Source organism: Chiloscyllium plagiosum, chromosome 39 (genome assembly GCF_004010195.1).
Source record: "Chiloscyllium plagiosum isolate BGI_BamShark_2017 chromosome 39, ASM401019v2, whole genome shotgun sequence".
Lineage (NCBI taxonomy): Eukaryota > Metazoa > Chordata > Chondrichthyes > Orectolobiformes > Hemiscylliidae > Chiloscyllium > Chiloscyllium plagiosum.
In genome coordinates this window covers 4950867-4976094 of record NC_057748.1, presented here as the reverse complement: position 1 = coordinate 4976094, position 25228 = coordinate 4950867, and the positions used below count along the sequence as shown (strand labels likewise).

The 25228-nt window shown below is 46.3% G+C and overlaps 1 protein-coding gene across 1 annotated transcript in view; it reads right to left on the bottom strand.

Moving 5' to 3' along the window:
- Positions 1 to 25228, bottom strand: part of LOC122542007 (receptor-type tyrosine-protein phosphatase H-like) — a 100067-nt gene that overhangs the window by 36473 nt on the left and 38366 nt on the right. The window contains exons 3-6 of the mRNA XM_043679300.1: positions 15373 to 15615; positions 9482 to 9760; positions 7718 to 7996; positions 5953 to 6231 (exon numbers count right to left, since the gene is read on the bottom strand). Coding sequence (XP_043535235.1) covers positions 5953 to 6231; positions 7718 to 7996; positions 9482 to 9760; positions 15373 to 15615 — 1080 coding nt within the window. The remainder of the gene's footprint in view (positions 1 to 5952; positions 6232 to 7717; positions 7997 to 9481; positions 9761 to 15372; positions 15616 to 25228) is intronic.

The window sequence follows — 25228 nt, the reverse complement described above, 5'->3', positions numbered from 1 at the left end:
ACACAACCAGCTATCCTTAGTAGCCACACATTCAGATAACAAGCAACATGAGTTCAACTGGGACAACACTACTATTATAGGACAAGCCAAACAGAGAACAGCCAGGGAATTCCTAGAGGCATGGCACTCATCCACAGATTCAATCAATAAGCACATCGACCTGGACCCAATATACCGACCACTGCAGTGGACAGCTGGAACTGACAGCTGGAAGCGGCAGATTCAAACCACTACAAATACCGGAGGAAAGATCACAGAAGGGCTTCACAGGGAGACTCCCAAGCACTGAGGATGTCACCTAGACAGGGGACGAAACGTCTGCAACACAAATTCCCAGCTCGGCGAACAGAACCACAACAGGTAACATCTCTCTTCCTCCACACGATGAGCAGTAATGTGAGCTCTGCTCTGGTCTCTCTTGCTCCCATTACTGTCAGTCTCGATTCTTTTGCAAAGCTCCTGTTCAGATCAGTCAATGTACTTTCTCTTGAGCATGTTATTTTAGCCCCCGTGTCCATGATGAGCTCTAACTCCAGGCACAGGAGATCCAATTGGAGATTGTCTCTACTGTTAAAAGGAGGGGGGTGATTACATTAGAAAGAGTGTAGAGGAGATTTCCTGTGAGTGGAGGGCGTGTGTTATGAGGGAAGGTTGGAATCGACTGGGGTTGCTTTTTCTGGAGCAGTGATAATTGAGAGGGGACCTGATGGAAATGAAAAAAACCATGAGAGGCATAGATAGGACGGACAGGAGGCATTTTTTCCAGTAGTCGAGGGGCATAGATCAAAGGTAATAGGCACAAGGCTAAGAGGAGAGTGGAGGAGTCTTTTTTCACTCAGATTGTCATGAGAATCTGGAAAGAAACCCTCATGATATTTTAGCAGTCCTTTGATATTCACTTGCATTGCCATAGCCTCTAGGGCTATGGGCCAAGATCTTTGTTGGTGTCCAGAGACTCGATGGGCCAAATGGCCTCCTTCTGCACTGTAAACATCTATAAGGCGCTGGATTAGTCTAACCTCCACAACACTCTCCACATTCTAACTCTGCACTGTGTAAGGTGCCAGCCACTAACTGCAAAATGCACACACACTGAACCCTCAGTGGGGGGACTGTCTCTTTAACCGACAGAGTGTGATGTACCTGTGGTGGCCATCAGGATCTCAGGTTCACTCAGTGTGCCCTCCGGAGTGACTGCCTTCACTGCCAGGTTATAGGTGAGCCCGGGTTTCAGAGCCGACACTTGGAACACATTTTCTTCTGGTCCAGCGGAGTAGGAATTAATGAAAGGTTCAATACCATTTGAAACTGTGGTGTTGTATATGTATTTGAAGGCTCGGTTATCAGTGGGCATTGTCCAGTTTATCGTCAGTGACTGCGTTGTCATGTTCACCAGAGACAGATTGGTGACTGGAGAAGGATCGGTTAATAGAAAGACAGAGTCATAGAGTCATACACTACAAAAACAGACCCTTCGGTCCAACCAGTCCATGCTGAACATAATCCCAAACTAAGCTAGTCCTACCTTCCTGCTCCTGGCCCTTATTCCACCAAACCTTTCCTATTCATGTATTTATCCAAATATCTTTTAAACATTGTAATCGTATAAACATCCATCACTTCCTCTGGACGTTTATTCCGCACGCACATTACCCTGTATTTGTCCCTAGTGAGTTCATACATAGGCAGAGGTCTCCAAACTGTCCCTCCCATCTAAAAGTCACAGTGTGGTATTCTTTGACTCCCTGGACCAGATGTTGATGAAGCCTGCTCAGTCATTGAAAAGGTTTGAGAATATCAGCAGCAAATTCAATCCGAAGTAAGTTCATGCCAGGATTATAAATGTGATTAAAAATAGAACAGCATCACAAGGGGACAAGAGAACTTTTCAATACAGTAGTGAGGGAGTGCTGCACTGTTGAAGGAGTCAGCTGTAACTTGACACTTTTAATCTGAATTCCATCATGTGCCTCAAGTTGAGGTAAAATAAAGGTTGCCGTCAGAGAGAAAATGGGGAGGTGCCCTAATGCCCAGGCACACTTTACCCTCTCAGGATACAGCATAAAATGCAAATAATCTGTTTGCGGCTTCCCCTCATTTGACACCACACTTCATTACCATCGTAATTCAAACTGACTTCAGTTAGTGTGTAGTATTTCAGGTGGTTTTACTGTTGTGCAATTGGGCCAGTATTTATTACCCATCCCTAAATGCCCTTGGACCGATGGTTCACTGGGCCACTTCAGAGAGCAGTTCAGAGTCAACCATATTACTGTATCTCTGATGTAGGCCAGACCAGGTGCTGATAGCAGATTCCCTTCCCTAAAAGGCCTGAGTGAACCAGTTGTGCGTTTACAATAATTAGACTAGCTTTTAATTCCAGATTTTTTAAAATGATAATTCAAATTTCACCATCAGCCACAACAGGATTCAAACCCATCCCTCCAGAATATTATGAAGTCTGGATTATTGAATTAGTGACATTTCCCTCCCTGGAGAATGGAGATGTTAATGAGATGGTTATGTGTAACTTGATACATGTAACAGTCATTTGAAAGGGACTGTGAAGAGCAGATGGTATCGTCTGTACAAAAGAGAGACAGACAACGAATCCAGGGAGTGGTACTGTGTACAACAGGGTCAATAAAAAAAGTTTAAAAGCGTGGCGCTGGAAAAGCACAGCAGGTCAGGCAGTATCTGAGGAGCAGGAGAATCGACATTTCGGGTATAAATCCTTCATTATGAATGTGGTGGTGGGTGGTAAGTAGATGCAGGTGGGGGATAATGGTGATAGGTCAGAGTGGAAGGTGGAGCGGATAGGTGGGAAGGAAGATAGACAGGTAGGACAGCACAAGAGGCGGTGCCTAGTTTGAGGGTTGAATCTGGAATGAGGTGGGGGGATTGGAGATGAGGAAACTGGTGAAGTCGACGTTGATGCCATGTGGTTGGAAGGTCCCAAGGTGGAAGATGAGGCGTTCATCCTCCAGGCATCAGGTGACTTGGATTTGGCCTTTGGAGGAGGACCAGGACTTGCATGTCCTTGGCGGAGTGGGAGGGGGATTTGAAGTGGTTGGCCATGAGGCAGGGAGTTGTTTGATGCATGTGTCCCAGAGATGTTCTCTGAAACGTTCCGTGAAAATCTCTGTCGGATGTGGAAAGATCCTTTGGAGTCTTGGACAGTGGTGAGGGGGGAGATGTGGGCACAGATTTTACACTTTCTTTTGGGGCCTTGGACAAACATTGGTAGAGATTTTCCTGCACATCCAAACAGCTAATCTACTGCGTCCGTTGCTCTTGATGTGGTCTCCTCTACTTTGGGGAGACAGGATGCCAAGTTGCTGAACGTTTCAGAGAACACCTCTGGGACAGACACACCAAACACCCCCACTGCCCTGTGGCTGAACACTTCAACTCCCCCTCCCACTCCGCCAAGGACATGCAGGTCCTGGGCCTCTTCCACAGCCAAATCCAAGCCACCCGATGCCTGGAGGAAGAACACCTCATCCTCTGCCTTGGAACCCTCCAACCACACGGCATCAACATCGACTTCACCAGTTTCCTCATCTCCCCTCCTACCACCTTATCCCTGACCCAACCCTCCAACTCAGCACCGCCCTCTTCAACTGTCCTACCTGCCAATCTTCCTTCCCACCTATCTGATCTCCTCCCCTCTGACCAAGCGCCATCACCACCCTCGGATGCTGCCTGACCTGCTGTGCTTTTCCAGCGCCACACTTTTTGACTCTGATCTCCAGCATCTGCAGTCCTCACTTTCTCAATAAAAGGGTTTGTCAGTATGAGAGAGCGATCACTCACTGTTGAAGGGGAAACTGTTAAGGTCATGAGCCACCAGTGGACACCATTGCAATATGCACACTCCAACCCAAATCCACCGGCTTCTCACGACAGCAGAAGCCACTAAGGTTACAAAAAGCACCACGTGGATACAGAGTTGTAGAGATGTGCAGCTCGTTCCAACTCGTCCATGCCGACCAGATCTTCCAACCCAATCTAGTCCAACTTGCCTGCACCTGGATCATATCCCTCCAAACCCTTCACAGTCATATACCCAACCAGATGCCTTTTAAATGCTGTAATTGTACCAGCCTCCACCACTTCTTTTGGCAGCTCATTCGATATACACACCATCCTCTGTGAGAAAAAGCTGCCCCTTAGGTCCCTTTTATATCTTTTCCCTCTCACCCTAAACTTATGCCCTCTAGTTCTGGGCTCCCCCAGGGAAAAGACTTTGTTTATTTATCCTATCCATGCCTTCAGGATTTTATAAATCTTTATAAGGTCACCCTTAGCCTCTGATGCCTCAAGGAAAACAGCCCTAGCTTATTCAACCACTCCAATTTTGTTAAGCTCCATCAAGCTTCTGATGAGCATGAAACAAATGGGTTGTTGTAAGAAAAACCCAGCTGGTTCACCGATCCCTGCCAAGGGAGGCATCGTTTTGCCAATTCGGCTCCACGTGACTTGTTACCCACAGCAACACGATCAGCATTCCATTCAGTTGCATATGAGATCGTTGAAAATAGGCCGTTCAGCCCCTTGAGCTGTTGCTCTGAAATCCAATAAGACCACGGCTGGTCTTCTACCGCATAGGCCATTTCCCCGTGGTCACCCCCATATCCCATGATGTCTCTCATATCTCAAAATCTATTGATCTCTGTCTTGAAGATACCCAATGACTGAGACTCCACAGCAACTCCACTCACCCCCTCCCCATACAGAGAATTCCAAAAATTCACCACCGCCACTTTGAGTGAAGAAAGTCTTCCTCATCTAAGTCATTTTTAATGCATTAATAGGAAAAGGGCATCTCTGGCTAGGCCCAGCATTTAATGCCTATCCCTAATTGCCCAGAGGGCAGTTAAGACTCAATCCTGTTGCTGTGGGTCTAGAATCACATGTAAGCCAGACCAGGTAAGGATGGGAGATTCCCTTTCCTAAAGGGCATTAATGAATCAAATTGGTTTTTCCTGACAATCCGACTCTTAATCCGAGATTATTACTGAATTCAAATTCCACCATCTGCCATGGCAGGATTTGAATCCAGGAGCTTATTATCTGGGTCTCCAGATTAATCGTCCAGTGACAATACCAGTAGACTTTTGACAACCCCATAAAGGCAGTCACAAATGGCCTTCATCGTATCCTGAAGCTGCTAGATAGGATTACGCCCGAAACATTGACTTCTCCACTTCCTGATGCTGCCTGGTTTGCTGCATTCTTCCAGCCTCCCGCTTGACCATCCCCTACCCCAGCCCAGGGAAGCACCCTACCCCCAATGACCCCTGTCAGAATTGTGCATGTTTCCATGGGATCAACTCTCTTCTTGATTCTCGAGAACAGAGTCCTGATTTCCTCAATCTCTCCTTGTTGAGATTGTAGATTGAGCATCATCCCAATCTCAGGGGCCTTTGTGGATGGACAATGAATGCTGGCTTTGCTACCTCCTCAAGAGTGAATGCAGAGAGACCAGCATCTCCAAATTCCCATGGAATTGTGGGAGCAATGCACAAACCTGAGTACAGAGCAGTTGATGAGTCACTCCATACTGCTGGCATCAGTCACACTGTAAAACCACACACACTTCCTCAAGAGCGACTTACAGTAAACAGTGTCTACTCAACAACAGAAACCCATCGTGCCCCACCCCTGTCCTCACTGGGCACCACATTACCACTTTCCAATGAGGTTAACTAGACCCTCAATTGTTTACATTTCTTTTTCATTTTAAATTTTTTTCTTTTTTTTATTTTGTATTTTTTTTAATTTTACCCTTGATTGTTTATTCAGCTCCACCTCAAATTCCATTGGCTGAGGTACTGAGGTCAATTCTGCCACTCCAATCACTGATCCCACCTGACGTCACTGTGCAGGCTGGATTAGCCAACTGCAGCCTCAGTCTCCTATCTCTTTGACCGACGGAGGGTAACTTACTTGTGGTGCCTCCTGTAGTCTTGGGGTCACTCAGTGTGCCCTCGGGAGTGACTGCCATCACTGTCAGGTTATATCTGAGCCCGGGTTCTAGACCGTGCATTTGGAACACATCCTCTTCTGTCCCAGTGGAGTTCGTCCCAATTGAAGATCCAGTATCGCTCGTGACTGTAATATTGTATGTGTATACAGAGACTCGTGTATCATTGGGCACTGTCCAGTTTATCGTCAGTGACTCTGTCGTGCTATTCACCACAGAAAGACTGGTGACCGGAGAAGGATCTGTGATCAGAAAGGCAGAGAAAGGGTTAGAGTGAGTCTGTATTGGCAGTCATGGTGTCACTGGCTAGAATCCACATTTAATGCCCATCCCTAATTGCCTAGAGGGCAGTTAAGAGTCAATCCTGTTGCTGTGGGTCTAGAATCACATGTAAGCCAGACCAGGTAAGGATGGCAGATTCCCTTTCCTAAAGGGCATTAATGAATCAAATTGGTTTTTCCCGACAATCTGACTCTTAATCCGAGATTATTACTGAATTACAAATTTCACCATCTGCCATGGCAAGATTTGAATCCAGGACCTTATTATCTGGGTCTCCAGATTAATCGTCCAGTGACAATACCAGTAGACTTTTGACAACCCCATAAAGGCAGTCACAAATGGCCTTCATCGTATCCTGAAGCTGCTAGATAGGATTACGCCCGAAACGTTGACTTCACCACTTCCTGATGCTGCCTGATTTGCTGCATTCTTCCAGCCTCCTGCTTGAACATCCCCTACCCCAGCCCAGGGAAGCACCCTACCCCCAATGACCCCTGTCAGAATAGTGCATGTTTCCATGGGATCAACTCTCTTCTTGATTCTCGAGAACAGAGTCCTGGTTTCCTCAATCTCTCCTTGTTGAGGTTGTAGATTGAGCATCATCCCAATCTCAGGGGCCTTTGTGGATGGACAATGAATGCTGGCTTTGCTACCTCCTCAAGAGTGAACGCAGAGAGACCAGCATCTCCAAATTCCCATGGAATTGTGGGAGCGAAGCGCAAACCTGAGTACAGAGCAGTTGATGAGTCACTCCATACTGCTGGCATCAGTCACTCTGTAAAACCACACACACTTCCTCAAGAGCGACTTCCAGTAAACAGTGTCTACTCAACAACAGAAACCCATCATGCCCCACCCCTGTCCTCACTGGGCACCACATTACCACTTTCCAATGAGGTTAACTAGACCCTCAATTGTTTACATTTCTTTTTCATTTTAATTTTTTCTTTTTTTTCAGGTTTTTTTTATTTTACCCTCGATTGATTATATTTTTAATTTTTTTGTTTTTTTCTCTAAAACCCCTTTTTTTTTCTTTTTTTGTGTTTTATTTTCTAACCCCCACTCTGCCACCTAACTGCGGTAGTGCTTATTTTTTCCCCAGCCCCCATGGTGTGTGTGTGTGCAGGTGTGAGACACAGTGAGAGACACAAGGTGCACGAATCTTTATTCAATTTCCACCACCAGGAAGAAAGGAAACACACGTGTGGCCAGTGACAAGCAGTGCCCTTCACAAAAGGGAAATGCTGTGTGATCAAACAGTGAAGGAGAGGGCAGGGATTAAACCCTCAATTGTTTATTCAGCTCCACCTCAAATTCCATTGGCTGAGGTACTGAGGTCAATTCTGCCACTCCAATCACTGATCCCACCTGACGTCACTGTGCAGGCTGGATTAGCCAACTGGAGCCTCAGTCTCCTATCTCTTTGACCGACGGAGAGTAACTTACTTGTGGTGCCTCCTGTAGCCTTGGGGTCACTCAGTGTGCCCTCGGGAGTGACTGCCATCACTGTCAGGTTATATCTGAGCCCGGGTTCTAGACCGTGCACTTGGAACACATCCTCTTCTGTCCCAGTGGAGTTCGTCCCAATTGAAGATCCATTATAGCTCATGACTGTAATATTGTATGTGTATACAGAGGCTCGTGTATCATTGGGCACTATCCAGTTTATCGTCAGTGACTCTGTCGTGCTATTCACCACAGAAAGACTGGTGACCGGAGAAGGATCTGTGATCAGAAAGCAGAGAATGGGTTAGAGTGAGTCTGTATTGGCAGTCATGGTGTCACTGGCTAGAATCCACATTTATTGCCCATCCCTAATTGCCTAGAGGGCAGTTAAGACTCAATCCTGTTGCTGTGGCTCTAGAATCACATGTAAGCCAGACCAGGTAAGGATGGCAGATTCCCTTTCCTAAAGGGCATTAATGAATCAAATTGTTTTTTCCCGACAATCCGACTCTTAATCCGAGATTATTACTGAATTACAAATTCCACCATCTGCCACGGCAGGATTTGAATCCAGGAGCTTATTATCTGGGTCTCCAGATTAATCGTCCAGTGACAATACCAGTAGACTTTTGACAACCCCATAAAGGCAGTCACAAATGGCCTTCATCGTATCCTGAAGCTGCTAGATAGGATTACGCCCGAAACGTTGACTTCTCCACTTCCTGATGCTGCCTGGTTTGCTGCATTCTTCCAGCCTCCTGCTTAAACATCCCCTACCCCAGCCCAGGGAAGCACCCTACCCCCAATGACCCCTGTCAGAATTGTGCATGTTTCCATGGGATCAACTCTCTTCTTGATTCTCGAGAACAGAGTCCTGGTTTCCTCAATCTCTCCTTGTTGAGATTGTAGATTGAGCATCATCCCAATCTCAGGGGCCTTTGTGGATGGACAATGAATGCTGGCTTTGCTACCTCCTCAAGAGTGAATGCAGAGAGACCAGCATCTCCAAATTCCCATGGAATTGTGGGAGCGAAGCGCAAACCTGAGTACAGAGCAGTTGATGAGTCACTCCATACTGCTGGCATCAGTCACACTGTAAAACCACACACACTTCCTCAAGAGCGACTTCCAGTAAACAGTGTCTACTCAACAACAGAAACCCATCATGCCCCACCCCTGTCCTCACTGGGCACCACATTACCACTTTCCAATGAGGTTAACTAGACCCTCAATTGTTTACATTTCTTTTTCATTTTAATTTTTTCTTTTTTTTCAGGTTTTTTTTATTTTACCCTCGATTGATTATATTTTTAATTTTTTTGTTTTTTTCTCTAAAACCCCTTTTTTTTTCTTTTTTTGTGTTTTATTTTCTAACCCCCACTCTGCCACCTAACTGCGGTAGTGCTTATTTTTTCCCCAGCACCCATGGTGTGTGTGTGTGCAGGTGTGAGACACAGTGAGAGACACAAGGTGCACGAATCTTTATTCAATTTCCACCACCAGGAAGAAAGGAAACACACGTGTGGCCAGTGACAAGCAGTGCCCTTCACAAAAGGGAAATGCTGTGTGATCAAACAGTGAAGGAGAGGGCAGGGATTAAACCCTCAATTGTTTATTCAGCTCCACCTCAAATTCCATTGGCTGAGGTACTGAGGTCAATTCTGCCACTCCAATCACTGATCCCACCTGACGTCACTGTGCAGGCTGGATTAGCCAACTGCAGCCTCAGTCTCCTATCTCTTTGACCGACGGAGAGTAACTTACTTGTGGTGCCTCCTGTAGTCTTGGGGTCACTCAGTGTGCTCTCGGGAGTGACTGCCATCACTGTCAGGTTATATCTGAGCCCGGGTTCTAGACCGTGCACTTGGAACACATCCTCTCCTGTCCCAGTGGAGTTCGTCCCAATTGAAGATCCAGTATAGCTCGTGACTGTAATATTGTATGTGTATACAGAGACTCGTGTATCATTGGGCACTGTCCAGTTTATCGTCAGTGACTCTGTCGTGCTATTCACCACAGAAAGACTGGTGACCGGAGAAGGATCTGTGATCAGAAAGGCAGAGAAAGGGTTAGAGTGAGTCTGTATTGGCAGTCATGGTGTCACTGGCTAGATTCCACATTTATCGCCCATCCCTAATTGCCCAGAGGGCAGTTAAGAGTCAACCATGTTGCTTTCGGACTGGAGTCAGACTGCCCTCCCTGAAGGGCTTTGGGAACCAGATGGGATTTTTCCAACAATTGGCAATGAATTAATCACCATCAAAATCATAATTCCAGATTTCCACCATCTGCTGTGGTAGGGTTTGAACCTGAGTTCTCAGAATAACACCTGGACTTCTGGATTAACAGTCCAGTGACAATACCATGACCTATACATAGCTGCTGATGTGGTTTATTGGTGACCCTACAATCAGAGAGTGAACAGCCTCAAGCAAACATTTTGTGGGACTCATATAACACGGAAGAGGCCCTTCGGCCCATCAGCTCTGCGTCAACCTATCTGCGGATAGTGCAGGTGGAGATCCCAGAGTTGGTCAAATCTGTTACAAAACTCTCTACGCAGTGGTTAAGAGCAGCAAAATGTCTAACTGCTAAGACTTTTTCAACATCACGGCAAAGTGCCAGCTGCCAAGTGAGACTTTAAACTGAGGTCTGCACCAATCCATAAAACAGACCCCCCGCTCACCCCGGCACCTTCTCAAAGGGGAGTTCTGCTGGTTCCCTGACAAATCTTTTGTAAAATAGAAGCTTATTATCATGTGTACTTTTCCATGAAAAATACAGTGAGAAGTTTTATTAGCTGCCCCATCGCGGCACCGATATTAATGACAGAAGCCATATAGAATAACAAAAGTAAAGCTGAGATAAACTTAGTCACAGTTCAGCCTATTTAGGAATGATAGAAGATGCAGCTGGGAAGAGACCACTATTCCAGGACAGAGAGTGCCACATTAGGCCACTGGAACACTGGGGCCGGATGCCTCAGTGATGGGCCGAGACCAGCTGCCAAGCCACCGGGATACCTGGATGCCGAAGGTGAAGATGGCCTCCACAGACCTCTGTGCTGGGACACCACTGGACACCATCTTGTCTCAGAGCCAGAAGTCTTCCTCTAAGGACCGTCTGTTAGAGATGGCTGATCCGTTCATTTCTATCTTTGTTTGATCCAGCGTCACCGAAGACTAACAATCTCTTCCTCCTGCTGTGTGTTATTTTGGGGATCTTGCTGTGCACAAGTCTGTGACGGCAGCAACTGTACTTTAAGAGTGGTACCATGTCTGTCACAAGGAAGTGAAGGTGATATCATACGCAAATGTGTCCTTCAGGGATCTCAGCTGGTAATGGTCATCATATGGCGCATCATCTCTTACTGCACAGAGTGAACCACCACAGGGGTGACAGACCCTTTAAGAGAGTGGAGGGTAACTTGCATCCTGTGCCCTTTAGATTCCCAACCATAATCTAGTTGAATCATAAACTGCCTACAATGTAGGAGCAGGCCATTCAGTCCATCAAATCTACACCAACCCTCCAAAGGGCATCCCATTCATATCCAAACCTCCACCTTATTCCTGTAACCCTGCATTTACCATTGCTAACCCACGTAGTCCTGGACACTATGGACAATTTAGTATGGCCAATCCACCCTAACCTACATATCTTCAGACTGCGGGAGGAAACCAGAGCATCTGGAGAGAAACCACATAGATACAGGGCGAATGTACAAACTCCACACAGACAGTCACCAAAGGCTGGGATCGAACCCAGGTCCCTGGTACTGTGAGGCAGCAGTGCTAACCACTGAGCCATCATGTCACCCCAATGACAGAGCAGGTTCGATGGGCTGAATGACATATCAATGCTCCTATCCCCCATGTTCTCAGGAGCATGCACTGAGCAGACTGACTGTATTCATCACATTGAAATTGAGGAGAGGTTGGGTATGTTCAACCTGGGTGGCACATTGGTTGGCACTGCTACCTCACAGCGTCAGGGACCTGGGTTCGATTCCACCCTCTGGGCGACTGTCTGTGTAGAATTTGCACATTCTCCCCATTTCCTCCAGGTGCTCTGGTTTCTTCCCACAGTCCAAAGATGTGCAGGTTAGGTGAATTGGCCATGGGAAATTGCACATAGTGTTCAGGGATGTGTAGGTTAGGTGCATTAGTCAGGGGAAAATATAGAGTAATAGGGAAGGGGAATGGGTCTGGGTGGGTTACTCTTCGGAGGGTCAGTATGGACTTGTTGGGCTGAATGGCCTGTTTCCACACCATAGGGATTCTATGGTTCCTGGATTTTCGAAGAAGGAGATGCAACTTTATTGAAACATATAAGGTTCTTTGGGGACTGGACGGGGTAGATGTGGAGGGGTTGTTTCCTTTGAGTGGGAGAGACTAGGACCAGGGGATAACTCAGAATAAGGGGTCACCTATTTACAATAGAGATGGAGAGGGCAATTTCTCTCTCAGAGGGTAGTGACTCTCTGGAATTCTTTCCCACACAGGGCTGTAGGGGTTGGGTTACTCAGCATATTCAAGGCTGAGAGGGACAGATGTTTAATTAGTCAGAGAACTGCGAATCACAGAATTGTTACAGAGCAATAGGAAGCCATTCAACCCATTGTGCCTGCACTGGTCCTATCCCTTAGTGCCAATCTCCTGCCTTTTCCTACTTCACTGCTCATCATTTCTATCTAAATCATCATCCAAATCCCTCTTGAATCCCTCAGTTCACGTGGGATCTGGAGTTGGAAGTAGCAGAAAGTGGAGTTGAGTTTGATTAGATCAGACAAGACTTTGATGAATGGTGAAGCAGATTCGATGGGCTGAATGGCCTACTTCTTTTCCTACATCTCTTATGGTTTTAAGGTTGAAACGTGCCAAACATCTTCTACAACAATGGAGTGAAGCTGAAAGCTCCCAGTGACATTGATAACTGTTTGAAAATTGTGTATCACCAGGTAGTGTCGGACAGTCTCTTCTGTGTTCCCAGGTTAGATAGTTGTCTCACTGTGTATCACTTGGAGTTTCGTAACCTTGTCTTACTGTGGATGTCAGCAACCGGGGTTGATGCCTTGTGTAATATCTCTGCAACGTGTAGCTACTGAGTGGATGCGGGAGAATCACTGGGTGCTGGGATAGCTCCTATTGCTGTATCCCAGCTAAGAGAAATATTATTGCAATCGGTCTCTGGCAGATCATTGAAGGTGGGATGTAGACACTGAGCTTTGAGTATGACATTGAACCTGGTCACAAATGTCCAGTCTTTATGGATATATTGAACTGAAGAAGTCAGACTGGACTCAAAAGGTTAACTCTGTTTCTCTCTTCACAGATGGTGCCAGATCTGCTGAGTTTCTCCAGCACTTACTGTCTTTGTTTCAGATTTGCAGCATCCGCAGGACTTTGCTTTTATTTGAGTAGCTGTGAATGTCTTTGACTCCATTTGCAATTCTTCAATATTTAAGCTTACATCACGAAGATTAACAACACAAAGTGACATTTTGGATAAGATACAAGGTGTGGGGGCACGGTGCCTCACAGCACCAAGGACCTGGGTTCGATTCCACCCTCGGGCGACTGTCTGGAGTTTGCACATTCTCTCTCTATCTGTAAGGGTTTCCTCTCCCAGTCCAAAGATGTGCAGGTTAGGGTGGACTGGCCATGGGAAATTGCACATGGTGTGCAGGGAAGAGCAGGCTGGGTGGATGTGCCATGGATCACAGGAGTAGGATAGGTCAAGGTGGCCTACTCTTTTGAGGATTGTGTGGATTGTGTGGATTTGATGGGCTGAATGGCCTGCAATATAAGGATTCTATGATTCTCATGCTCTGGAGTATAGCATAAGCTAGTACTCAAGGACTGGTATAATATGTGGTCAATGTTGTGTGAGGGATTGAAAGGGTTAATACCTGAATACTACTTTAATCAGCACACAATATTGAATATCACAGACAGCCCAGAGGGAGAAAAGCATGGGACCCTAAAGGAGTAAAGACCAAACATCCATTTCCTCCGATGTAACAGTGTCCATTCTATCGATGTCACTTGTACCTTGTTGCTAACATACGATGAACTCCATCTTTGTTTAAGATAAGTGCCTTTTCTTGTCGGATCAGTGAGTGGTTTTCCACCACCATACTAGACCCAGCAGCTCCTGAAAGAGGATGGTCATGACAAACCTATCCCGCAGCGGGCAATATTGTCAGTAGCCTCATACAACACAGTGGTCTGTGCCCATTCGTCAGGGCACCCACACACCGCCCCCCCCCCCCCCCCAACTGAGATGTGAGGTGAATAATGGAACCCATTGTTTGGAGTAAGGAGTGAGGTCTGTGTGAATTGTGTCAGTCGAAGTTCCTCAGCTGCATCCATGCCAGCTCTGATCCTCACTGCATGATTCGGATCCCTCCCTGTCTCCCTTTACAGCCCAAGATGGAGTAATTACTTAAAAAGGAAGCTTTTCCTTCCAAAACAAGGGGGAACCATCCAAGTTGTTTATTTAATGACTTACTGACAAAAATGGACCTCATACCTATCCCTGTGAAGCACCCCTGGTCACAGGCCTCTGGTCTGAAAAGCAAACGACCATCACCACCACCCTTTGTCTCTACCATCAAGCCAGTTTTTTAGTTTAAAGATACAGGGTAGGCCATTTAGGACTGAGCTGAGGAGAAATGTCTTCACCCAGAGAGTGGGGAGCCTGTGGAATTCTCTGCCACAGAAAGTGGTTGAGGCCAAAATATTGCGTGTTTACGAGGAGGGGTTAGATATAGTTCTTAGGGCTAAAAGGTATGGGGGAGAAAGCGGGAATATGGGACTGAGTTGAATGATCAGCAGAGTAGGATTGATGGGCCAAATGGCATACTGTACCTATTTTCCATGTTTCTGTTTACATTGACCTTTTCTGTGAATACCTCACAAAACAACAACTCAAAATGCCAGTAGCTGAATGGCAGAGTAGGCTCAAAGGGCCAAATGGCTTACTCCCGTTCCAATTCTCCATGTTTCTGGACGTCAAGATGATATTTTTAGTACAATGTGTTGGGGGGGTGGTATTATCGCTGGATTGTTAATCCAGAGACCCTAGGTAATGTCCGGGGGACACGGGATTTGAATCCTGCCAAAGCAAATGGCAGAATTTGGATTCATTAAAACAAAATCTGAAATTAAGTGTCAAATGGTGACCATGAATCCATCGTGATTGTTGGAAAAACCCATCTGGTTCACTAATGTCCTTCAGAGAAAGAAACTGCCATCCTTACCTGGCCTACGTGTAACTCCAGACCCACAGCAATGTGGTTGACTCTTAACTGCCCTCTGGGCAATTAGGGAGGGGCAATAAATTCTAGCCTAGGCAGTGCTACCCTCATCTTGTGAATGAATAAACAAAAATGACTATTGGTAGGGGTTGGCGCACTCAGTTTTGCTGCTAACATCTACATCTTAAGAGTGAGATCTCTGATCAATTCTCAAATCTTCCCACAAGTTCCCCAATTACAGGACCTTTAGTAACACCATTGTATCAATCTACTCACCAAGTTCAGGCAAGGGAGTGAGAGAGCTTTATAGTAAGATGAAGTATTTTACATTAGCCACTGTAAGCAGGAAAGGTTTCAGTAAATGCTTCAAAGTGCACTTTCGAACAGAACTTACTTGTCGTTCCTGATTGTACTTGCTGTACTGTGTTGCATGTGTTATTCACGTATTCAATGCAAATTGAAACAGTATAATTCATCCCTTTTGCCAAACCATCGAATATCATATAGCTCCAGCTCTGATTGGCTGTTTTCGTGACATTTTCTAAAGTCACCTGAATCAATTTAAGATCTTCTGTCAGATTTGTCCAGCTAACGTTCAGGGCCGTGGTGTTCACAGGTAGAATAGAGACTGCTGCATCTTGAAAGGGAAATGTAAATATAAAATAAATAAATACATTTTGTTAAAAACAACTGAAGGACTGCTGGTGTTTCTTCTACAATAAAACTGCCTGGAAATATTTGCCCAGGAAAGTCCATGGACACACAGACAGTGAAGGTGTTCAAAATGGAAAGAAATGCTTTGTTAGGTAAGCACCAGGCAATTGTAAGGTGTAAGAGAAGCCGCCATGTCTAACAAAATGGCCGACCAGGAATGACGAGCTGATGCTACGTCCCTTATTCAATAAGACTACATGTTCAAGGTAATTTGGTTCCTCACCTGCAGTAAGGAAGTCTTTTGAGTATCTTTTATGTTTATTTGAGTCTTTTCTCCCAGTTTTGTAAACCATTGCAGTCTATTCAAGATAGTAAAGGCATCAATGGGTATGGAGAGAAAGCAAGAATTTGGCCTGGAGGTAGAAGATTAGATTGAACACTGGAGCAGGCTCAAGATGGCCAAAGGGCCTATTCCACATCCTTGTTTCTATGTTTAGGAAGGCATAGGGGGTTGGTTAGTTCAGTTGTGTGAACTTTGTAATGCAGAGTGATGCCAACAGCATGGGTTCAATTTGCATACTGGTTGAGGCTACCATGAAAGACTCTCTTTTTCAACGTCTCCCCTGGCCTGAGGTATGGTGACCCTCAGGTTAAACTCACCACCATTTCTCTCTCTCTCTCTCTACTGAGAGTGGCCCTGTGCTCTGGTAGGAATATGGTAACTTTAGCTTTGGTGGTTAGTTAGCTCAGTTGGCTGGATAGCTGGTTTGGGATGCTAACAGCATGGACCCAATTCCCACATGGACTGAGGTTACCACAAAGGATTCGCCTTTGCAACATCTCCCCCTCCCCTGAGGTGTGGTGACCCTCCAGTTAAACCACCTCCCTCCCACCCTTGTCTGTCTCTCAAATGAGAGTGGGACAAATAATGACTTTACCTTTAGAGTGAGGCATTTTCAATTGCGTACCACTGTCTTTTCCAGTCCACTGATGGATTCTCTCAAGGTGTTTCACTCACCTGAATCTCAGTACCCATAGTTGTCTCAGCTCCGATCTTTTATCTTAGCTCAGCAGTGACCTCCTAATGAAGACTTCCAACTCTGTTTCAAGTCAAGGGATAGTGGAATGGACTTAAAGCAGAGCTGATTGATAAAGGGTGAGGGAGCAGCTGGGGAACAGGTGGACAGGGTCTTGTGTCTCACTCTAACCCTGTTCTCACGTGTCCCTGACGATTAAGGAAACAACTGCAGAGTCAGTGACATCTGTTTTATTTTAGCTTCTTGGCATTCAGCTAAATTCAGAAGTGGAGAGTCTTCTTCCCTTTTTTATAGACCACTGACATAAGGGGCTGGGCAGTTAACGGACACAATATAGGGCTTGGTATTTGATGGTGACGATACAGAAAGTTGTGACATTGTACTGCAGAGAAATCCCGAAGGCCACGCCTTAGGGATTGCATTGTTGGAGAAACTCAATCCTCTGCACATGGCCAAAAACAGTACAGTGCAATAATAACCCCATTCCTGATGAAGGGTTTGTGCCTGAAACATCGACTCTCTTGCTTCTCGGATGCTGCCTGACCTGTTGTGCTTTTCCAGCATCACACTCTCAACTCTGACCTCCAGCATATGCAGACCTCACTTGCTCCACAGTGCAATAAGAGGCCCTTTAGCTTGTTGGAAAGAGCAATGTAATTAGTACCACACCTCTGCTCTTTCCTAAGGCCCTGCACATTTTTCCTTCCCCAGGTCCCTTTTGGAAGTATCTTGTTGAACCATAGAATCTCTACAGTGTGGAAACAGGCCATTTGGCCCAACAAATCCACACTGACCCTCCAAAGAGTAACCCACCCAGACCCATTCCCCTACTACTTTACATTTACCCCTGACTAATACCCCTAACCCACACATCTTTGAACACTATGGGCAATTTCCCATGGCCAACCCACCAATCCACCCTAACCTGCATTTGGACTGTGGGAGGAAACTGGAGCACCCGGAGGAAACCCATGCAGACACAAGGAGAATGTGCAAGCTCCACAGAGACAGTCCCGGAATATAACAGAATCCTTGTGTAAGTGTGCACTTAAATATTCCATCATGTTGGTTGGATTTATCCCACGTAAACTTGAGATCATTCCAAACTGTTGCCTGTGTCCTCACCCTGGTGCATCCAATCCTCTGTCTCACTAATCTACGTGATAGTCAATGATACCATCGGCCAAATCTTATGTTTTTTGGGGCGACATCTGGGTTACATTTTGTGAAAGGTTACCCTCACAAAGCCGAGTTCTTTCACCGTATTGCGCAAATTCCGTTTCATTAACCAACCCCGAAGGTGACCCCCATTTCGGATTCCAGCTCTGTCTTACCACATGCATTTCCCGGAACACCTCGCTACCCTCACAGATAGCTGGGAATTCACCAACATCCCTTGACCTCCACGCTATCTTTAAACACCCTCTGTGCCCCGCGAGAAGCACTGTCCGTCTGGAGCTGCTCAGTTTCTGATATTTGCCCTGGATAGGGGTATATCAGCACCCTGCTTTGTGGTCGGGGACCTGGAGGCCCTGCTAGACAGGCTGTTGCAAATGTGGTGGTCCAAATCAGTTTGTAGGGGTGGGGGCAAGCCACCAGTCCATGCCAACCTGGTCCAAGGGTTACAGCAGTCTCAGCCATCTGCACTAATGCCCGATGCTGGAGGAGGAAGGTCAATGACATTCGCCACTCTGCCAAGGTAGGTGCCACCATCTTCTCTCTCCACTCTCTCTTTCCCTGTTACTGCACTCACCTCCCACCAAGGCTCATGCTCCATCACCCTCACGATTAGCTGCAACATCTTCCCTCACTCATGGTAACCCACCCCAACGCCCTCCCGACACACTCACTCTGCGCTGCCCACTCATTCACTTGGGACACCTCCCCACCTGCACCAACAGTAACCAATGTACCACCCACTGCCACCTACTGCAATACTAGCCTGTGTCTCTTTCCAGGGGGCAAACAGTCCAGAAAGGGGCAGAAAGAGTCAAGTTGGGCGGTGGATTGCCTGACATTCAGCTCCAGCCCCCGTTTATGTGGAGTGCACCCCGACCCTGTGCCAAGTGGCTAACGGACTGGTATTGGAGGCTTCCCTCAGTCTTACTGTGCTGGGACCCCCTGACTTGGGTATAGCCCCCTCAACTGGACTGAGGCTGACTGACAACTCATACAATCTTCCTTTGTGTCTGTGGCAAAGGGCAAGGCAGGACAGCAGGGATGTGGGCCTGGAGTGAGTGTGTTTGTGAGTGTATGTGAATCACTGAGGGTGTGAGTGAATGAGTGAGTAATGAGTAAGTGTGTGAGTGTGTGACTGAGTGACTGGGAGTGAGTGAGTGAGTGAATGAGTGAGTGAATGTGTGTGAGTGAGTGAGTGCTATGATTGTGAGTGAGTGAGTGAGTGTGTGTGTGTGTGAGTGCTATGACAGTGAGTGAGTGAGTCAGTGCTATGACAGTGAGTGAGTGAGGGAGTGAATGAGAGAGAATGAGTCAATGCTATGACAGTGAGTGAGTGAGTGAGTGAGGGAGTGAGTGCTCTGACAGTGAGTGAGGAGCTGGGGCTGTGTCCCTGAGCACACAGTGCCCTTGCTGCTGTGATACACTGAGAGGTATCCAGTGCAGCCCCAGGGGCAGCATTGAAGGGCAGGAGCATCCTGCAAGTCAGAGCATTGAGTATATGAGTTGGGACGTCATGTTACAACTGTACAGGACATTGGTTAGGCCACTTTTGGAATACTGCGTTCATTTGTGGTTTCCCTGCTCTAGGAAAGATGTTGTGAAACTTGAAAGGGCTCAGAAAAGATTTACAAGAATGTTGCCAGGGTTGGAGGGTTTGAGCTATAGGGAGAGGCTGAATAGGCTGGGGCTGTTTTCCCTGGAGCATCGGAGGCTGAGGGGTGACTTCATGGAGATTTATAAAATCATGAGGGGCATGGATAGGATAAATAGACATGGTCTTTCTCCCAGGGTGGGGGAGTCCAAAGCTAGAAGGCATAGGTTTAAGATGAGAGAGGAAAGATTTAAGAGGGACCTCGAGGCAATGTTTTCATGCAGAGGGTGGTGTGTGTATGGAATGAGCTGCCAGAGGAACTGGTGGAGGCTGGTACAATTACAACATTTAAAAGATATATGAATAGGAAGGGGTTGAGGGATATGGGTGAAGTGCTAGCAAATGGGACCACATCAGGTTGGGATATCTGATCGCCATGGACGAGTTGGACCGAAGGATCTGTTTCCGTGCTGTACATCTCTACGACTCTATGACCGTAAGCAGATCGGAGATGGATCCTGAGGGCTGGCACGCGTTGGACGCAATGTATGAGAACGTGGAGAGCAGGGACCAGTGCCCATGGAGTGTGCCCAGAGATACCGGTGCCCGATGTCCAACACAGGTGTTGTTCAGAGAAAGTGGCGACTGAATGCGACATGTTACCCGCCCTGGTTTTCATGGCGAGGTCGCTCATTGTTTGGATGAGTTTGGTAGGAGAGGAAGCTGAATATTAATTAATCAGGAGAGTTGAGTCATTCGTAAAAAACAATAATTCCCCTCAATCAGTCACTCGCTGCTGCTCTAAAGCATGAAAGATGGAGTGAGATGTTCCTGATGTTGAGATTGTCTTCGCTGTATTACTTGTCTGACAGGAATCTCATCATAGTCTAGATTGTTCAAACCCTGAAAAGATTCTGCTCACAGTCCCTGAGGGTGGTGGGGTGCTTTGTCATTACAGAGAGATGGTATGGTGGGGGGGAGTTGATTGGAACTAATGGGGAGATTCACCATGCCACATGAGAGGGGCATCCCCCAGTAACTTCAGCTGACATGGGAAGTGAACTCATTGCATATTGATAACACACCACTTTGCAATCCAGCTCTCCAACACCTTGAGCTAACTGACCAGTCCCTATAATAGCAGCTATTTTAAAAAAAGCCTCGATTTTCAATTTCCCTGCCCATTCTCAAATTCCTTGAGGGCCTCAATCTTTGTAGCCTCCTGTAGCCTCTGCACCTCCTCCCCTTAGATCCCCAGCAACCTTTCAGCTCTGACTTCTTAAAGCAGTTCTAGAGTTTATCGCTCCACAATCAGAGGCTGTAGCTAGGCCCTGAACTCTGGAATTCCCTCTTTATTCTCTCCACCTCCCTATCCCTGTCTCTTAAGATGTTCCTCACTCTTCAACAGGCTTACGTCCATTTGCCCTAAAACCTCCTGTGCGTCAGCACCACATTTTGTTCAACGCTGCATCTGTATATAAAGGCAAGTTGTTATTGTAATACTCTGGTTACAGGGCCCACTTGGTGCTGGGAAGTTGCGTCGTATTTAGTCCATCAATTTTCCTGTCACAATCTCAAACATTTTGACTAAGCTTTTCTCAAACCATTATCTGCTCTAAGATGAACAATAGCTGGCTTAGGTTAATAAGTCATTCAGTGCTTTGCCTTATAACAGAAAACCTGATGACACAAGGAATCATGTCCGTACAGGGACTGGATCAGAGACAAATGCCTTTTTCTCCGAAACCCCCCATGGCCACAGACAGTTGGGATGGCACAGTGTGGGAGTAAATACAGATAAGAGGTTGAGCAGACAAACTTCACTGGCTGGTGTTGTCTCCTCTCCTGCACTGGCTCGACAATACTCTGTCTCTGTTACCTTGCGAAGAATAGAATGGAGTCAGGAAATGCTTGTAGAAGAGCTAGAATTTCACCCACGCTGAATAAAACAGAGCTGTATAATTGATATCAATGCAGGCATTCTCTTGGTGAGGCTAAATGAACATCAAAGCAGACACAGAGTCATAGAGCTGGACAGCACAGAAACAGTCAGTCCAACTCATCCATGCCGACCAGATATCCTAAATTAATCTAGTCAGATTTGCTAGCATTTGGCCCACATCCCTCTAAACCCTTCTTATTCATATACCCATCGGAATGTCTTTTAAAAGTCATCCAGTCTCCTGAAGAAGGGTTACACCCGAAGCATTGACTTCTGATGCTGCCTGGCTGGCTGTGTTCTTCCAGCCTCCTGCCTGTCGACTAGGGATTCCAGCATCTGCAGGTTTTTTTGTCTCCACCATCCTCCCCGGCAGCTCATTCCATACACGCACTACCCTCTGCGTGAACCAGTTGCCCCTTACGTCCCTTTCAAATCTTCCTGCCCTCATCTTTAACCTCTGCCCTCTACTTTTGGGTTCCCCTACCCTGGGGAAAAGACCTTGGCTATTCCCCCTCGCCATCTGTAGATCTGGAAACTATTGCAAACACTTTCTGGTGCAGAGGGTTACTTTGCCAAAGCCTGCTAGGAGTACAGGTTAGTTCAGTTGGCTGGATGACTGGTTTACAATGGGCAGAAGTGGGTACTGCAGATGCCGGAGATTAGAGTCAAGGTTAGAGGATTCATTCTTGATGAAAGGCATTTGCCCGAAACATCGATTTTCCTGCTCCTCAGATGCTGCCTGACCTGTTGTGCTTTTCCAGCACCACTCTAACCTTGACTGGTTTACAATGCAGAGTGATGTTAACAGTGCAGGTTCACTTTCCACAGGTTAACCTCATGGTCCGAATTTCTCAATGTTGCTCTCTGCCTATGGTCCTTTCAGACTGTGGCTGCTTTCATTACGATCAGGCATTATCAGAAAACAGAGGAATCTTTGGGTAATTATTCACAGATCCTTGAAGTCGGCAGAGCACATGAATAGGTTAGTGCAGAAGGCATATAGTTTACTTGCTTTCATCAGTCAGAGCATTGAGTGTAAGAGCATGAAGGTTGTGTTGGAGTTGCAGACCATTGGTCAGGCCCCAGCTGGAGTACTGTGTGCAGTTGTGGTCACCTCACCACAGGAAGGATGTGATAGCACTGGAGAGAGTACAGAGGAGGCTCACCAGGATGTTGCTTGCGATGAGATATTGAGCTATAAGCAGAGACTAGATCGGGTTGAATTGTTTTCTTTAGAGCAGAGAAGGCTTTAGAGAGGACACAATTGAGGTGTATAGCGTTATGAGGAGAATGAACAGGGAGATTAGAGAGCAGCTGTTCCCCTTGGTCGAGGGGTCAATCACGAGAGGGCATAGTTTTCGGGAATGGGACAGGAGATTCGGGGGGAATTTGGGGAAAAGACTTTTACACTCAGTGGTTGGCGGGAATCTGGAACACACCTTCTGCTTGGGAAGGTAGTGGAGTCCGGAAGACTTACAGGCATTAAAAAAATGTTTGGATAAGCACTTCAAATATCATAACATTCAGGGCTATGGGATATGGGAAACTCGGATTAGCGCACTTTTAGTAGCAGTTAGGTCAATGTTGGCCAGATGGGCCGAAGAACCTTTTCTGCGCTGTATGAATCTATGATCACTTTCTGCTGATGTGCCACACATGCAGGAATTTACTTCAGATTTCTGATTACAAAAGTGAATATGAGCAGTGGGTGCAGTCCCTGCAAGTTTGATAAAAACATGCTAATTGTGTACGTTTCCATTCCAGCGAGACTGTATTTGCTGATCCAGCACTCCCTTTCATAATTGGGCTTTACGGAGAACACTGGGCTTGGCATTAGTGGGAGCATCGATACCCTCTCAAACTGGGACAAACCTGGTCACCTCGACACTTCCCATGCTGCTCTGTAGCCTCAGGTTTCCCTCTTGCAAGTCTGAATGGCCACTTTGTTCTGTGCAAAGTCAGACATTGGCATGATGCCATCTTAATTGATACCTTAATCAGCTCAAATCTGCTGCTCACTGAGTAACCCTGTTACTTTCAACGGGCACCATTTACTCTTCTCGTTGTCGTGGAAAGGCTTCCAACGTCAAACACCCCTCCCACCCCAGTTACACTCTCTCCCAACCTCTTCTGTCAGGCAGAAGGTACAAAAGCTTGAACACCAGCAGGTTGAGGAACAGCTTTTTCCCCGCTGTTATGCAGAACATAGAACAATACAGTGCAGAACAGGCCATTCGGCCCTCGATGTTGCGCTAACCTGTGAACTAATCTAGGCTCATCCCCCTACACTATCTCATCATCATCCATGTGCTTAATTAAGGATTGTTTAAATCTCCCGAAGGTGGCTGAGTTAACTACACTGGCAGGCAGGGTATTCCACTCTCTGCGTAAAGAACCTGCCTCTGACATCAGTCTTAAATCTATCACCCCTCAATTTGTAGCCCCCTTGTACAAGCTGACATCATCATCCTAGGAAAAAGACTTTCACTGTCTACCCTATCTAATCCTCAGATCATCTTGTATGTCTCTATAAATCCCCCCTTTGCTTTCTTCTTTCCAATGAGAACAGGCCCAAGTCTCTCAGCCTTTCCTCATAAGGCCTTCCCTCCAGACCAGGCAACATCCTGGTAAATCTCCTCTGCACCTTTTCCAATGCTTCCACATCCTTCCTGTAATGGGATAACCAGAACTGTACACAATATTTCAAGTGAGGCCACACTAGCATTTTGTACAGTTGCAGCATGACATTACAGCTGCGGAATTCAATCCCTTCCCTATTATATATTATTAGGCTGTTGAACGGATCTATCTAACTTCAAATCTAATGTTGACATTACTTTGTGCACCTCCTGTTCAGCTGCAACCTTGTATACTTCACTCTGTCATCTGTATGTCCTTGTTTGCTATGATCTGCCTGCACTGCTCACAAAACAAAACTTTTCACTGTACTTAGGTACATGCGACCATGATAAATCAAAAAATATCAAATCAAAAGTGAGACACGCACCCGGGACAAAGATTCTGAAGAAAAGTCACACAGTACTCAAAACATTAACTCTGCTTCCCTCTCCACAGATGCTGCCAGACCTGCCGAATTTCTCCAGTACTCTCTATGTTTATTTCAAATTATTCCAATTTCCTTACAAGTTGTAAGTGATCTCACAGAGGAACGTCGAACCATTGAGTTTGCTCTGCGTGTTGTCATAGTGATTTCACAATGTCAGCACCACCCTCCCCTCAGATATAAAGCCTGCTGTATCATTTGGGCCTTTAATTGATACAATCTGAAAGCAGGGATCTTGTTTCAGTTCATGAATGAGGGCATCGTTTAAAAAAGAATCAGCAAATGCTGAGAACTAGAATCAAGGGTCACAGTGTAAGGATTATGGGTAGGCCATTGGGACTGAGATGAGGAGAAGTGTCTTCATTCAGGGAGTGGGGAGCCTGTGGAATTCTCTGTCATAGAAAGTGGTTGAGACCTAAACATTGAACGTTTTCAAGAAGGAGTTGGATATAGGTGCAAAATACTGCAGATTCTGGTAACTGCACTGAAAACAAAAAAATGCTGGAAATCACCAGGGGTCAGGCAGCATCCATGGAGAGAAAGCAAGCCAATCTTTCAAGTCTAGATTAGATTAATTACAGCATGGAAACAGGCCCTTCAGCCCAACAAGTCCATACCGACCCTCCGAAGAGCAACCCACCCAGACCCATTCCCCTACACCTAACACTACGTAATTTAACATGGCCAATTCACCTAACTTGCACATTTTTTTGGACTGTGGGAGGAAACTGGAGCAAACCCACGCAGACAGGGGGAGAATGTGCAAACTCCACACTGACAGTT